We start from the raw sequence: 17,634 nt of genomic DNA, 5'->3' as shown, positions 1-17,634 counted from the left end.
TGTAGAGCTTTCATTTCTGACTCAGTTATTCCTGACTAATTATGAGTAAAGTCTAATAAATTTATCCTTTTTTTCCAGGAAAAACACCCATTGCTGTAGAAGATTCTTACTTGTTTTGACAGAAAAACAAAGCCATCTGAAATCTTCCATTTGAAAAGGATTATGTTTGAACATTCTTGCCAACTTCTATTCTGGCAAACTGTATTATTTTTATTATTTTCCACATAGTTAACTAATTTTGTTTTCTGTGCTTCAGTAATATCAGAGATGCCTTTTCTCTAACTTCATAGATAATTTCACTTCGTCTTGTTCCATTACTCCCCCTTTTTCTTTTTGATGGTAAACAGAAACAGTCAGCATCCATGTTCTTAAAAAATACTTATACTTCATACGAAAATGTTTGGAAGAAGATGTAATCCAGTAGTCCTTTTCTCTAGAAAAGTGCCTCATTCCCCATCTACTTTTTTTTATTTAAAAACTGTTATGACTTGGGTCATCTGTATTTCCCCTCCCCTCCACGATCATAATGTACAAAATAATCCAGTAACTTTAGAGCCCTAGGAAAATGGGAGAAAAGTAAGCAAACTGCTTTATGCAGCAACAATAATCTCTAGAGCAATATAAATCAAAAAGTAATTTAATGTGATCTGTCTTTGTTTTCTAATCTTAATTCAGCAAAGTATTTAAATGGGTTTGCACTTAATTTCTTTGAGGAATCATGGTTCTACTACATTAATGTTCTAATGATGGCTCTACTGTGTTTGGAAGAATGTATTACCAACAATATTCCATATAGACCAAAATTCAGTTGCATATTTTTTAATACACTCATGATGTTACAACATTCATTTTTCTATCCGCAATTGTGACTTTGTTATTACAATGTTTATGGCATGTAAATTATTTCACTTCAATATCTACAATTGCAATATTTTAATTTGTTGAGTTTTGCCTTTTTTTTAACACTGTCCCTCTGGAATAATGAAGTTGTCTTCATTGAAGTTGGTTCAGCTATTATTTTGAGAAAAAAATCTAGCCCTGAAACTGTACCATTCTGTGATTTCACGTTACTTTTAAAAAAAAAAAAAAAGGTATTCTGTTGATAAATCAAGTATCCTTTACCACAATAAAAGTCATTATGAACAGATAGCAAACTCTTAATCCCATAACTTTATTAATACAAACAAACCTAGTAAAAAGATTCGACTGAGAGGTGTCTGCTGACACAGCCTTAATACACACTTTCAGGTTCCTATCAGACCTATCATGTGTCAAATGCATCTGGGTGTAAAACAGGAGAAAGCATTTGAAATAAACTTTGAAAACATTCATAAGCCTGTTCAAAATTCTTTTTTTTTTTTCCAAAAGGAATACTAGGTTCAATGCTTTGTGAAAGTATCCCTAAAAAAAGATTGCAAGTCAGTTTAAACTTTGTTCAGGGGTTAACTAAGTTACACAGGTCAAAAATCACCTGAACTTTGTTCACATCAAGTTTCCTCCTTGCTTTTTTTTTTTTTTTATTATTATTATTATTTGCTTTGGGTAAATGAACAAAGATATCAGTACTCTTCCAAAAGCAAAGCAAACACAGGGAATATTGATAGCCAGCTAAGAGGTCATATTCCTTGATGAACATTAGCATTAATATTTCAATAAATACAAATCCACTATGTAAAAAAAAAAAAAAAAAAAAAAGAATCAGAGCACCCTTATTCTGCTTTCTGCTCACTTAACTCACAAGACATTCACCAAGCTTTGTTACCAACTTCATGTGAAAACCTGCCTCTTCTGAAGTAATTCAGAGAACTTTGCTGGTGCCTTCTGTAGGGCTGGAACTTCACTGCTGGTGCCATGGCTGGTCACAGGGCAGCAGGACACAGGGCTGCAGAGCACAGCAGGAGATTTCAAGTCTTCTGGCAGACATTAGAAAATCATCTCACAGCCATAAAATATGGCCAAATATGCACACTTATTTGAAGACTGGCACACTCAGAGACTCTTAAAGTTATGAATGTATTATCTGGCCTAAGTGGACCTAATTTTGTAATGCAATTTATTTACCTTGCAAAATGTGGTAAAATATGCTTTGTATAATATTAGTTAATGTGGATGAAGAAAACAGGTTTTGTTGATTAGTAATAACTCAAGCAGAAGTGCCTATAAAGGCAGCAAAACACAAGCTGAAACTACTTGTATTTGCTCATGAAGAATTAGAAAATTATTATGGTCCTTTTCTAACCTTTAGATTCCAACCAACTTACCATGCCAGAAAATATTTATAACTCAGTCTTTTACTTTGAAATTCTGGTGTTTTCCTAAGTTTAAGTCTATATAATTCAATACTAGCTTTTTCCTTTATACCATTTATTAAACTTTACCTGAAAAACAATGTTACATTATAAAACAAGAAGGGAAATTGATTTTAATCCAGGTAGCCACTGGAGCATAAGAGTACGTGATTTACCATATCTCCTCAAATGACTGATTTTGCAAAAGCTTGAGTGTGTTTTGGTTTTTTACTAACAAGTCACTGAAAAATGATTCTTCAGAGGTAAGTAAAATGAAAGCATATAATGCTTTGAGTTCCTAGCCAGATACTAAAATTACCACACTTACTTGAAAAAGTTTCATTTTTCTTAAAATAGTGTGCTCAGTTTTAGTGAGTGGGTTATCATTTGCTGAGATGCTGTTGAAAGTCCACAAATGGTCAGATATAACTAGGTACATCACTGAAAACACAGAATTATGTTTGAGTGTGCTATTAAAACAGATTTATTGTTCAAATTTCTTTCAGAAAATCATGAAGTTTAACAACACTCGGAAAGGTTGATAGACAAGCAGCCTTTATGGTTCAGAGGTAGTTCTGGACACCTCATTATTGCTTTTCTGAAAATAGAGACTAGTAATTCAGCTATTTTCTGCAGTGGATAAGCATTTTAAAATAACTTCTTATTAACTCAGAACTGCCACTTACTTCGTGTATGGATTAATTTTCCCAAGGAATAGAGCAGCTGAAAGAAAAATTTTCAAGGCATCATGACAGGGGGCAACATGCAGTTTTACCAAATATATCTACATCAGGCATATTACTAGACCCTGTGAAAGAGCCTTTGCTGAAAAAGTGTGACTTTTTGTTTTGGCACAAGAGCAAACTAAGGAAAACAACAGAAGAAAAAAAATCCATTGTCTCAAAATCGTGATAGTCCTTTGTCTAACTGTCTTGAAGCTACAAGTCCTTATGCATCAAAGTGCAGAGAGGTCCCATTTAGTAAGAGGAACAGTAGCAGGACAACCCCCACTTTATTTCACCTCTGTCACCCAGAGGTAAAGCACAAGGGATGTCACTGAATCCGACACTGATTAGCAAGCGCTTCCCAAAATTTTGCACTGACCTCGGGTGGCCCATGCCTTCAATGTCTGCAATGAAACTGGAGGGCTATACATTGTTCACATATTACCTATCATTTTCATAACAGGTATTATGCTGCCCAGGGATTTTCTGTTTGCTATTTCTAGGCTACTGGCTTTATTCTATCTATTCAGCTCAGTCTCCCTACTGAAACACTAAACATCAGCCTAAATTGGTATCTGTAGGGTAAGGAACACAAATAAATAGCTATTTTCTATGCATGCCTAGCAGGTAGGGAAGCACAAAAGAAAATGTCACTTTGTTCTATCTTCTTACAAAACGTGTGTTTCAGTGAAGCAGCTGTATGTTTCACTGCGAGTGTTCCTCTGGGGCCCTTGCCATGTCTTTGAGGCAGACACAAGGGAAGTAGTGGTGCTGATGAGCATGAATCAACCCTTCAAGATGTGTGATGATTTCATAGTCAGGAAGAGCCAGGCTGGCAATGTTGAGGCCCAGCATCCGTGAGACCACCTCTCGGAAATCTGCCAGCTGCAAGAGCAAACAGAAAGGAATTACTGATAAATTAAATGCAATCAAAGGAGATGCCAGGAAAAACATACACAGATATGCATAATAAAAACACAAGCATTTGTATTAGCAGTGGAAAATATAGGAAGTTCTGCTGTTGCTCAATACAGAGAACTGAAGAGGATGGAAACAGTCTTTTGGAGCAAACTTCAAATAAATAGGTGAAGTGCTAAGGATCGTGAACATGAAACAGAGTTTCAAGTATTCTTTGGAACCCTTCACAGGCATATCTTCCCTGCTGACTCAACAGCAAAAACTGACCTAGATGACTGCAAACTATACAGACAAATGGAAACTCTGCTGGGTACATCCCACAGCATGTCCTAAGGTGCTGGTCCTGACCTCAAGCTCCTGACCACTGCCTGCCACTTCTCCCCTCCACCCTGCACTTTCTTGTGGAAACTACAGCAGAAAGAAGTTAGAAGAATGGTGGAGGTTTGGCACATCCTTCAGTCTGGCTTTGACTTGGAATCAAGATGCAGCCAAAATTCAAGATGCAGCCTGACAAAAGCTCATTTTTCTTCCGTGCCTAGCTGCTGAAAATATATCATAGGAAGGGTATTTGGTAAAGTAATTAAAGAAACCAGCTTTCTCTGTGCAGTTCCAAATGGACAGATATCCACAATGAATTGTCATCACTAGTGATCCTGCCAGCAACTAGATTAAAAACTTAAGATCAGATGAACATGTATGCTGATTTACTCTTCTCAACTCATTATATGGTTCATTAGAAGTCAAACTTCAGTGCCTTTTCAATAGGCAATACATTACACAGTCCTTATCACCAACACACAATTAAAAGAGGAAAATGTTCCTATTTGAGGAAATATGCTGGTCTTGCTACCTATTTGAATATCAAGATCCCCATTCTCAGGCATGGCAGAGACTCAAAATGTCACAGCAACATCAAAACAACCAAGAAGCCAGCTCAGATCTGACGGGCAGCACCGTTACACCACCAAGCATGCTGACGGCTAATGGTAAAAGGGAGATAAACGCACTCCTGAAACACATGCCCAACCCCAAGTATACTGTGCAGAACTCTAAAGCAGTTATAACATCTCTGAGGCAAGCTGCAAAAACCCTGAAACCCTCAGTTCCACGACTTTGTCAAAGTTACTTTGTTTCATCCCAATGCAAACCCTATGGAGCTGCCATCATTTCAGAAAAACAAATATGGAAACCAAAACAGTACAGGGCAGGAGGATCTGAGAATTCAGTCCCAGCTGTCTTACCAAGGCAGTGCAATGTCTTGGAAGAAATGTTGCAACAATGTAACACTAAAAAAACCAAATTCCCGTATACGCTCTTCAACACCAGGTCAGAAGATCACTGTTTTGGGGCCCTGGCAGTGTGCTAGGCAAGTACATTTTAGCAGAAGCTGAAGATTTTTTTAAACATCTGGATCACAGACAGAACAAGCAGGCAGCAAAGCTGGAATTTGTTTCCATACAGACTTTATGTTAAAAGATCAAGGCAGCCCTCTGCAAAGATCCAGGTTTTGGATGAATTAAACCCCCACAAGACACCTGCACAGCAAATCCAACTGATCACCTGGGAGTACATTAGGGTCTGCGCTTTGCACGAAATTTCTTGCTCTCATATCTTCGCTACTGCAAGCTGTTCAACTTAATTACAACTGTGAGTAAACCAAGTTGCACTACAACCATTGATCAAATGCAATCAAATTAAATTTGATGCACTGACACAGATTATTGATCTGGCAGCATTTTGCCAGAGGGAATAGATACAAATTAAAATGTATACACAACCATCTCTTTATTTCTGATGGGAAAAGCAGGTCACAACTATACTGAATGGACAATAAAAATGTTAAGAATTCAATAAATTTCATCAGGAAATAACCTAAACTAAAAAGCACACAGACGCTAAGGCATTAATTGATGTGAATTTTAAATTGAGGATTTTTTTCCACTTTAATGGAGTAATACTTAGGCAAAACACAACTTTTATGACTATTATATTGTGGCTTATAAAGTACAGTGCAGACAAAGCTGTAGTCCAGTGAAAATGCAGAAAGAGGGTTGACAACAAAAGAGGAATTCCTCACATAAACTGACAAAGAGAACCATCACTCCTGGATGCAAAAATGGCCCACCAGAGGACATCAATCTGAACTTTAAAAACTCCAAACAAAAGCAACAGATGATAGAAGCTGGACAATCTTAAGAATGCTATTGCACGTCTCACATGGAGCAAGTTATATGTTTATACTCTTAAGTGAATACAGCTCTGTAAGCACATAATGAACAACTTCTTAAAATCTTGCACTAAAACATACAGGACCTAGAAAAAAATTAGATGAGAAATGTATTTCAGCTTTAAAAACAATGCAACAGAGGCATTAAGAACATAACTGTTCTGCTGAAATACTAGAAGCTAACAGAAGTACCACCTCTCTATTTAAGGCTTTCTTCAATAGTAGTTAATATTTCTAAGATAATCACAATTTGGAATAAAGGAAAGAAATAATAAAAGATAATCACTGAAGACTCAAACCCAAAGGTTAGTACTGCAGTAAACATTCATGATAAGTTTTCTTTGCACCTTCCATATAGTGAGTAAAATTATATGAAGTAAAAGAGAAGAAATGAATGCAATTTAGAGCATTAACACAAGATACTAGGAGGGGGGAGCAGAAGTAAAAAACAGACACTACGTTTTGTTTTTTATGCTGTACCTACAAGAAAGTAGAAGGGGTCTTATTCCAATAGAAAGAAAGAAAAGAGGAAAAAAAAAGGGAAACTAAGACTGGAAAAAATCCTTATAAAAAATCATCAAAAATGCAACCAAAACATTGACATTTATATTTTTACTCCAAGTACTACTGCAAATAAGGACTTGAGTTAAATAAATATAATAATAGAATATATTCAGATTTTAATCTGTAGTTGACCTCAGTGGTCATATACTGATGTTATCAGTTCCTGTGAACATCCTTTTGTCAACAGCCATTATGCATACCTTTTATCTAATGTTACTAAAATGAATCTGGGCTATGTTGACATTTGTTTATATTCAGAAATACAAATAATGATATATGAAGTCACGAAGGTTTTCTATTCACCCCACAGAGAAAGAAAATCCCATATGGATATCTGTTAACTTACATTTACTCTTGTAAAATTTCAATTACCTGACTAATTCGCCAATACATATCCATTCTAGTAATATCTGCTTTTTGACTTCTCACATATAGCTTCACTTCTCCATGGTTTTTACTCTGCAGTATGATTTAATAATGCTTTGAACATCATTTTTTTAAATGGTTTTTACACTTCCACCCAAGAACCGGCACACTTTGCTGTTATTCACTACAGCCACCAAGGCTGACTGTCAATCCTAAAGCAGACTGGCAGTGTTATTACACCCTGCTTACAGGGCTTCACTTCTAATAATTAAAATGCTCTGATTCTGTGCATTCTTTTAAATATTAAAATATTTTTACAAAAGGAACAAAACACAGACATGCCAAAGCTAAATTTTCCTCTTAAACTTAGTAGGAATTAATAGCCTAAAGAGCAAAGCACAATCAGAAACAGTGTGTTAAATCCCAATTATGAGTTAATTTTAAATCATTTCAATCTGACCTTAATTTCTGACTTAACTTGAGTATGTTCTGCCTTTCCTTATGACAATCAATCAAGAAAAATCAATGACTTAATCAGTTATCAGTAACTAAATTCTTCATACTTTTAATTTTGATAGCATGGAAAATAGCCATGCAATATTATGATGTTATTTAACATTACATGTAGTGATATCCATGGAGAGCAGACTATGCCTGAAAAAAACATGCAATGCATGTACAAGCAGTCAGCCTGGCCACATCAACTCCATCAGGTAACAGCAATTTCAGTTTCTAGTAGTTTTCTTAACACACATACACACACAGATGACATGGCTGTGCTTATATTCAGATCAAATACATACACACGTGCTCAGAGAAGTATGTAACATCTGCATTTGCTACCTTTTACAGAGAGTGAGAGAAGTCTGGTCTTGTTTAGCTTCCCCAAGAATGAGGAATGAGCAAGTCCAAAGCAGGTGAAGAACTACACAGAGCTGGGGATAAGGAAGGAATTCTCCTTGGGTTTGGGAAAAGTCAGGACAAAAACTCACATGTTAATGAGTGAAAGAGTTTAGAACAAATTCTTTGATTTAGCATCAGTAGCTTTATTTTAAGGACAGGTTTTAGCTAAGTAAACTGTTAAGATACAGGAGAGTATGCTATGAGTATTACTGGCAATTCTCACATTCTCAAAATGCCATTACTGCTAATCAGCATTGCACAAGGGACAGGCTGGTTTTGCAAACAGCTTTGCTCCCAGTTTAGCAGTATAGTTCCACCTGCAGGTATTCCAAATGCTCCTGTGATGCAGATGACTATGGATGCTGGTGAATCATAAGCTGGCATTTTCCTTTGACTAGCCCAGAAAGCTTGAAAACTAGCGCTATGCTGTGCTTGAGCATTCTGCACTTTGTAGCCTGCTTACTTCTCCCATGTTCTTCAAATTTGGCCAAAGAATACTGCAACAGTATTCAAAAGGCTTGAAACTCCTCAAGTTCAGCCAGTAAAAATTCAGCATTTGTGTGGCTTAAGCAAGTCTTCAATGTATGGCTCCACAGAATACTTTCCTGAATATAATTCATACCTTCTTCTGTGTGCAGGATGCTTTGTTTCTTCATGAGATATATGAAGAAATTAAATTTTCCTGCCAAATTTCTAATGATCATTATAAAATAGAATAGTGCTAAATCTTTCCAGGAAGAAAGATCCCTGGGTTGTTAGTCTATTTTTCTAGACTGACTTCTTGAAATAGCATCTTTAAATTTCATGCAGTCATTCCTAAGGCCAACATGTAACATAAAAATTTCAGCTGGAAAAACTAACAAAGTTCTAAGCAGTTGGAATAAGGAATTTAAAATTATATATTTTTTACTCTAAAGAAACATCCCACTGGCTTTCAATAATTATGCCATCTATAACGTCTCTACAAAACACAATAAGCAGGGCAATTACATACATACTTCACAATTTTTTGAAATTAGAATGGAATACATTTACTAATGTGTTTCCCACAACCTCCTTACTCCCTCCTTGAGGTGAGTTACCACCAAAAGTTTTCTTACCTAAACTTTAACAAAGTTAAATGTCACAAATTGATCCAAAATAGTTACATTCAATATTGTCTGTTAATTCTGATTTGGTTTGTTTGGTGCTTTATTATTATTATTTTATGACCTTTTCCAACATTCTTTGAATTTATGGCCTATACATGGTAACACAGAATCATGGAATCATTTAGGTTGGAAAAGACCTTTAAGATCATTGAGTCCAACTGCAAACCTTACACTGCCAAGTCCACCACTAAACCATGTCCCTAAGTGACACATCTGCAGGTCTTTTAAATGCCTCCAGTGATGGTGACTCAGCCACTTCCCTGGGCAGCCTGTTCCAGTGCTTGACAACACTCTTGGTGAAGGCATTTTTCCTAATATCCAATCTAAACCTCCCCTGGCGCAGCTTGAGCACATTTCCTCTTATCCTATCCCTTAGCCTTATTGAATCTCATACAATTGGCAAGGAGAAAGTGCATGAGACAGATGAGGAGAAACAAAAGGAAATGCAGGAGAAGTTGGTAAGTTTTATACCTAAGATATATGGGGAAAACATACCTTTAAAAAGATACTAGAATTTTAAAACATTTTATACTTCTCCAAAAGGTGACCTAATATTTTGCAATGAACAAAGAAAACAATGCCTGTATTAATTACTCCCATATATAACTTGAACAATAGTTTTGTCTCTCAGAATCACACCCACCACTGGCTCACAAGGGTGAGCTAAAATTTCCTTGTTTGGTAATGTTCACAAAAGTTCAGCACAGCTGGACAGCTGCTCCACCTATACCACATTGTTATATTCCAAGTGACAGCTAGCACTTGTCAAATACCTATACACATACCTGTCTCTCTCTTTTTGCTAATTCTGCAAGGGTTGTTTTAAGCACCTTCATCTCACTGGTAACTGCTTCTAACATATTTTTGTTTTTTTCTTTATCTTCAGTAGCTTTACGCTCCTTTAAAAGAAGTTCTGATTTGACAGAGGTAAGTTGTTTCTCAGCCTTTTCTTTCATTCTTTCCAATTTGCCTTGAGATTTACTGAGTTCTTCTATTGTTCTGTTCTGCTCCAAAGTTTTGATCTGCAATAACATAATGTTAAATATGCACACCTTTTCACCTAACACAAAGAAATAATAAAAATACTAGGAGTAATCATGAGTAAGCACTTTAATGCGGTTTCTCATGGGTTCCTGATCACATGTATGTGTAAACTGAAAAGTTGTTAAAGGAGACTGGACAACTGCAACTCGATTAACAAAAAAGGGGTTTGTTCCAAGACAGTTAATTATCTTCAGAATTTGTGAAAAGAGGTAACTGGACAGACAAAAGCCCATAATGAGAGTTTATGCTCTGCTAACCTCTGGGAAAACAGTATGAAAAAGAGTTGCCAAATGTTTTGCTGGTAAAAATTGTTCGGTTGGAACATGCACCTACTTATCTATTTCACTCCATCAGCAACATGACAAAAGCTCACATAGAATCAATCTTCCTTTCTTCCAAGCTATCAAGGCTGCAAACTACTTCTATTTACCTGCATTAAAGCAGGTAATTTATTACTGCTGCAATGTAATAAACCACAGGAACAATGAAAATTTAGCCTGGTTTATGCAGAAAAAAAAACTTTTTTCCCCCATACCAATCAGAATAGATCTGTGAGCAACGTATGGGAAAATATAAGATTACAACCATATCAACAGGAAAGGGTTGCATAGATCGTATTTTCTTACACTAGTCTGAAAGTTTACACGATGCTTTACAGATGCTACTTCATATATCAAAACACATTGCAAAACACCCAAAATATTGTAATATTATATGTGCTTTCCCCACCTAGATGGATTTGAGCAGTTCTCTATGAAAACATTTATTGTAAATCAACTCCAGCTTAATCCAACTGGAATAGAAAAACAGATAGAAGCAAAAATATAATGTTTTAACTCACCTTAAGTTCACTAGTTTCAGACAGCTTGGCTTTGAGATCAGTATTCTTTTCCCTTGCCAGATCAAGCTGCTTTTGTAACCTCTCTATCATCTTATGTAACTTTCTGACAGCAAGATTGGCCTCATCCCTTTCCACAGCTAAGGCAGTCCTTACTTGCTTCTCCTCTTCCAGATGGGCTATTTTCTGCCGCAGAAGGTTCATGTGCAGCTCATTGCTTTCAAGTTTTTCTTTTTGACTCTTCAACTAGTTTTCCAAACACAAAGATATTTGAAAAAATACATATGAAACACAATGGTACTACAGATTGTTTTGCAAATTTAATCCCTGTGTTGCATATTTAACTTGAGCTCCTATTCTTCTCTTGAAAACTCTGTAAAGAAGTATAAGCATATATATTTGATACCTCTTATATTACCAATTCATTGTGCTTCTCTGTCTCTGAATTTGTGCACTACCTTTTAGAATGAATTTACATACAGACTGCACCCTATCTGAACATAAATACTTATGCATCTTTCATAACCTCTGAGATTGTCTAAGAACAGTAGTCAAATGCAAATGTAGTAGAGATTCATTAAGGAGACAGTGGGTTTAGTGGTGGTAGTTTAAGATATTTCCACCTTTAATCAGCTAATTAAAGCTAGTGTGCCAGAGGGAGAATCAACATACAGAAATAAGAAAGCTTTCACCCACCGCTCCAATACAAGGTCCACCAGCTTAGTTTTGTAATTTTGGTGCTCAGGGAGCTACCTGTTTTCAGTTTGAACTGAGCTGCCAGGCGTTATTCTAGAACATCTGGGAAGTATTAACATACATACTACGCTATACTCCCTGCTAGAGAGGCAGTTGCTTCCAGAAAAAAATGCAGTGTTGTTTTAAACCTTAAAGAGACCTGATTCTAAGCTCTAAACCATTCTAATAAGGCTAAAACCAGAAGATTTCACTCTGTCATAACAGGATGATGGAGGGGAGTCTGACCAAATTTGAAGAGATTTGCTCCTAAAGGAGCACTATTCTTGCAAGCGTTGAAAATCTTAGTGAAGTACAACCAACATCCTACTAGTTTCTAGAGAAATTTGTGTAAGATTCTCCCCTTCTCAACAGACCCTTTTAGATATAAACGTCGATGGTAGTTGTTTACAGCAGTATATTATAAATGTATTAAAAAGCAGACAGACACACACACATATAAACATGCACTAACTTCACGCATTTGTTTAAGAAGTTGTGAAAAGCAATATCACGTATTTAACCAACTGGTGGTTTTAGTTGTTTTAATATGCAGCCTGTTTGCAGAGTTTGCAAACATCTACTATCTTCTTTTTATGTAAAGGACATCTTTGAAATTCCTTGTACATATATGAAGCTCCAAGCTGCTGTCTTTAGCAAGCCACTACAGAAATATAGCCATAACAATGTTTATCTCTGAAAAAAACAGTAACAATATGTCTTTTTTGCCTACCTTCCTTCTTAAGCTATATGCCATAGTCTTGTTTTCAATCACTGCATCACCTTCCAGTTTCACTAACTGCTCTATGCGGGCTAGAATTGCAGCTGCATTCATATCAAATCCAACTTCTACTACCAGGCTATCCAGCTTCATCTTCTCATTAAGTTGCTCCAGAAATTTCAGATACTAAGATAAGATGTGGGAAAATGGGCAAAAGAATAATAAAACTTCATTAAAAGTCCTGAAGTACTATTTAAAAGCGATTCCCCCTACACCAGCAATGAACTATACAAAGCTAAATCCATTACCCACAAGAAATAATGCATTGAAAGGGTATGTTTACTGCACACGCTTCTGACACAAATGCAAATTCTCCATTTGTCCTGTTTTAGTCAACATTTATTTTCATAAATCCCTGGACCTACAGTATTTATCTTCTTAGCAAGACCAGACTGATTTTTGCTCGTCTGCAGGTAGAACAGCATAAGGTACATGTGTCTCTTTTTTACTTCAGTTCTTGTCTGTGGCTCTGCTGCTTTACACGACCATGCATTGGCAGGGAGAAGTTAGAAAGGACAGCTACATCCCAGCTAATTGCAAGTGCTGTGATTGCCCACTACTCTGAGCTCTAAAACAGCTAAAACTTGTACCAGGAATGCCATAGGTGAGATCCAATGTAGTCTGTGGAGATGCAGGAATGTTAACATCGTCAGTCTTTTGATCTTCTTTGGAACAGCAAGTTTGACAGTTAACAGTTATTGATTTATAAATTGCTTTGAAGATTATTTTAATTGCATCTCCATCTGGTTTACTGATGCGGACACATGCAGATATCAATTATTATTTAATCTGGTTTTTTCTCCTTTTGTTCTGCCTCCCTAGGTCTTTAAAAATTGTGTTAGTTCCTGGTCTCAATTAGTCTCTCTTGCAAAATCCAAAGCTGTCCTCACCAAATCTATGTTTGCCTTTGTTTTCTCTTACTTCTGTTGCAGGCAATAATCTTTGCAAAGAAACAATAAAGAAGAAAAAAAAAAAAAAAAAAGAAAACCACCAACAAACCAATTCCACAACTGTGGCTTGAGCTCAAGACAATAAAACATAGCAAAGAATCTCTTTTTTTTCCATGATGCTTCTGGTTCAAAAAGTTAAAAACAGCAGCATCAGAAGCACTGAACTTGTTCGTTATCAGGAAAAAAATCACAACAAAATATCTTTATTGCATCAAAATCTAGAGAGAAATTGAGGAACTAGGGCCACATGTTCTTTGCAGAGGAAGCAGAGCGGGGAAGAACATCTCCATTTTCTGGTTTGCTTCCAATGTGGTGGATGCTTCATTCATAAAAGGTATTGTATAATAGACTAATGCAAAACAGACAGCACCACATTGTTGATTTTTTGCAAATTCAACTTTCTAAGCATTGATCTTGACCTGGTAACATGCTACAACTTTGTCTTAGCTGTATTGGATGGCTGGTTTAGCTTTCCAGGTACTGTTATTTTTCAAACTCTTAGTATGTGGATGTATTATAGGCTAACAGTGTGCTCATTCACAAAATTGATACAAATATCCTGGTAGACTTGATGGTCTAAGGATATAAAAGCATCAAGGACTGCAAGGTCTTGAAAGACTGGAGACTAGGTGATATATTAGAGAAAGAGAGATCAGAGAATCCTTGGAGGACCTCTGATATATTTACAGAGAACTTAATCTGGGTTTTGGGGTATGTTTGGGGGTTTTTTGTGTTAAAGGGACTTTGAACTCAAAAGCTTAGCTACTTTTTCCAGCTAGAATTGTTGGTGAAAGATACTGCTACTTTATAGATGATGCCCGACTTTGCTAATTTGCGTTACTTGCACTACTGTAATACCCAGCTGATCAATGCAATACAATTAGTCATATCACTGTCTTTAATGACTTCTATACAAAAGAAAATAATGTATGTAACTACTTTTTGCTTCTCAAGCTTCAAACCATCTTGCATCAGATCTACAGACAGTAATTCCTCTTCCAAGTGTTTCAGTTGATCCTGGAAAGTCTCAGAACATTTTTCAGCTTTCCTGCTTCTCTCCAGAGCTTCTTGGTGCAATCTGGTCTGATTTTCCAAAGCTTCAGTCAATTTAGCTATTTGGGTTTCAAGCTGAGATACCATCTAGGAAGCAAGCAAACCAACAAAACATATGGGGTTAGGCGGGTGTAGAAATGTTAGAAAGATATGAAAGATGCATCCTCAAATTATTAAAAAGAGGGTAAAATATCTACCTTTAAATTGTATGCATTTAAAAAGACAGAAAAATCTGCTGTAACCACCAGAAGAAAATGACAGAAGTGGTGACATGTGAGACACCCAAAGTGAAGAGCAGAAACCGTATTTAAAATGAGTCAACTGACTAAAAGGGACTAATATTATTAAAAATTAATACAAACTAATTTAGACACAAACTTTCCAAATATGTTAGCAAACCAGCAACACCTGGTCAATGAACATTCTTTAAAATAAGCCAATAAAATCACTAGTCTATCAAAGATCTGAGTGGAAAAAACGGGTAAATTATCTAGAAAATGCATGCAACATGTAGGTGAGAATGTAGATATGGATAACTAAGTCTCAGAGGAGTTCTTCCCAACTGTTAACTATTAAAGAGTGTTTAACTAAAAGATTTTGCTTAAAAAAAAAATTATAATCCTGTAATCTAGCATGAGCCCAAAGCTAAAAGGATAAAATCTCATAACAAGAAACCAGACTAACAATTATGAAAACATTTCTAGCTCTACACTGTTAACTTTGCAACACCTACATATAATGTAATGGATTTTAAATTGTAAACTACTTATATAATCAAATGTTTGAAAGCATCTGATTATACTACTGTCAAATACTGAAAGACAGTTCTAGCCAAAACGTTGCTTGCTTCCCTCTTTCCCTCTCTCCTCTTCTTACTGTCATATAATTATTTGGTTACATAATTAATTATGTTGCATTTGTAACTCAGTGTTCAGACATTCATCTCAAACCAGTCTCTTCATTTTAAGCATCTGTTTGCTTCCTGTTAATAAAATTAATATAAATATATTTATAAATATAAATATAAATATAAATATATATAAATATAAGGAAATTATATTTTATATAAATTTATATTTATATATAAAAATTATAAATATAAATATAAAATTAGTAACAAGCACACAAAACTCCAATTAATTTTAATGGCACAGAAAGGTTTCCAACTTAGGCTGCAATTAAATACAAACAATAGGTTGCACCCAAACCGCCTAAAAAACAATGAGAAATTGCTGCTGCTCATATAGTGGTAGAAAACACTGAACAATAATAAAAATGCAAGAAGCCACACACATTTTATGCTTTGCTGCATCCTGTATCACTCAGCAGGGAAAAAAAAAGCTTTCAGTAATGTGCCTGCAAAGATGCCCCGCTGCCCAAGAACCCAGAGCCCCTTTGTCAGACTGCAGAGCCGCTCTGGGCACAGCCCAGCCACATGTGACATTGACAGGCCTCAAATGTCCATAAACAGAAGAAGAGGAGGGATGCCACAGAAGGTGGGACCACAAAACTACCAAATTCTGTTTATCCTCCAGAACATTCTGGAGTCACCTTCATCCTTGGCTTAGCTCAGGGATTTGCTAAAGCAGAGTTGCACCCTTATTACCCACCCATGCCTGTACCAGTGACTTAAAAAAGCGACATTCTCGGTCCTGCAGTCCTGATCTCCACAATTTCCTGTGCCAATGACTTGTGCAGCTTGATCAGCCAGCCTGCAAATAAACACCTCCTGCTTTTTGTTTTATTGTGGCTACCAGATAATTTCAAACTAAGACCTTTTATTTCTTGTGTTACAGAATACTCATTTCCAGGGGTAGCTCCTACCTTGGGGACAGCAGGGTTCATCTGTATAATACAGATCTATATAAAACTAAATAAGCCTAAGTAAAATTTTCCTGAACTTTTATTTTTCTCTTGTGTTCTAGCTTTTACTTTTCCTTGTGCTAAGAAGGTATGTGCAAGCACCAGGTCGAGCCCCACAGCACACCAGAACAGAAAGTGGGCTACAGCTGTGCAGTCAGTAGGGCATTTCCCTCAACAGCACAAAAGTCACAGAGACAGGCATAGGGATGACTTAGGATGAGTGCAAAAAAGCAGCGTGTACGATGAAGTCAGAAGGTCCTTCACATCCTAGTGGCAATTTTTTTTTCCTCTTTCCAACATAACAACTTAATTTTCTCATCTTCTTAGTATTATCTTGACAATCAGCTGTACTGTTCTGGTTCGGTAAGATGTTATCTTAAAGTTCCACTGTTTTATACGTACCCATATATGCACACACATGTGCAGCTAGTACAAATGTTCTTCCCTAGCAGCTGAAAAGTATTAGAGCTGCCACATCTCTTATCATGGTACTTACAACTTGTATTTTGCCTTATGCATAACACACACCATTCCAAGCTGAAAAGTTCATGTCTGCTGAGCCTTTCCTTGCATGGAAGCCTCTAGACACTCTTATGGCCCTTCACAGTGTTTTTTGAAGGTGCTTTCTTCGAACAAAATTATCATAGCTATGTGTGCTACTCAGAATGCAGCAGTCATGGATTTATAGAGTGGCATAATTATGGTTTTCATTTTTTTCTCAACTTTTTTCCTGATTTCTCACATTCTAGTTGTTTGAGGTTTTCTTGGTCAGCCCTAAGTCAGTACATATATTATTCTGCTTTTATCAATGTTTAATTTAATTTCCCAAATTATTTTCCACATAAATGTTTTGTTCGGAAGGATAAAATCGATAAATCCCTAAAACTAAAAATGTGTTTATGACATTGCCATAAATCATTAAGAAACAAGAACAGGAGATCTTAACAGGAGCTGGAGTAGAGTCTAATAAATTTTGGCACTTAAGATATTGGTATATCAATACGCAATGACAAAACCTGGTAAGATTAATATCATCTACAATCAGATCAGCTGTAGGTAGTCAACAGAAACTTGACTTTATGAATTTAATTTGCTGCAACAGTTCTGCAACAAAACTCGTGAAACAGAAAGGACCTGAACCCAGAGACCTCATAACCAGAGCTGAGCACTGTATGAACTGCAACACTGGCTTGCCTTGGACTCCAGGTGTCCCTGAACCCCTCTGGTACGT

The 17,634-nt window shown here is 36.3% G+C and overlaps 1 protein-coding gene across 4 annotated transcripts in view; it reads right to left on the bottom strand.

The window, feature by feature from the left end:
* Window positions 1-771: 771 nt before the first annotated feature.
* The window catches only part of CCDC170 (coiled-coil domain containing 170), a 47,079-nt gene continuing 30,216 nt past the window's right edge, over window positions 772-17,634 (bottom strand). For 2 of the 4 annotated variants that reach the window (XM_040599036.1, XM_040599037.1), the window contains exons 8-12: window positions 14,427-14,627; window positions 12,490-12,663; window positions 11,028-11,270; window positions 9,928-10,164; window positions 775-3,898 (exon numbers count right to left, since the gene is read on the bottom strand). In XM_040599036.1, coding sequence (XP_040454970.1) covers window positions 3,719-3,898; window positions 9,928-10,164; window positions 11,028-11,270; window positions 12,490-12,663; window positions 14,427-14,627 — 1,035 coding nt within the window. In that variant the 3' untranslated portion in view covers window positions 775-3,718. Of the gene's footprint in view, window positions 3,899-9,927; window positions 10,165-11,027; window positions 11,271-12,489; window positions 12,664-14,426; window positions 14,628-17,634 lie in introns of all 4 variants that reach the window. The other 2 variants (XM_040599039.1, XM_040599038.1) reach the window with 2 other exon arrangements.

This window comes from Falco naumanni, chromosome 6 (genome assembly GCF_017639655.2).
Source record: "Falco naumanni isolate bFalNau1 chromosome 6, bFalNau1.pat, whole genome shotgun sequence".
In the NCBI taxonomy this organism is placed as follows: domain Eukaryota; kingdom Metazoa; phylum Chordata; class Aves; order Falconiformes; family Falconidae; genus Falco; species Falco naumanni.
The sequence above is the reverse complement of the archived record's forward strand: the minus strand, read 5'-3'. Positions and strand labels throughout refer to the sequence as shown.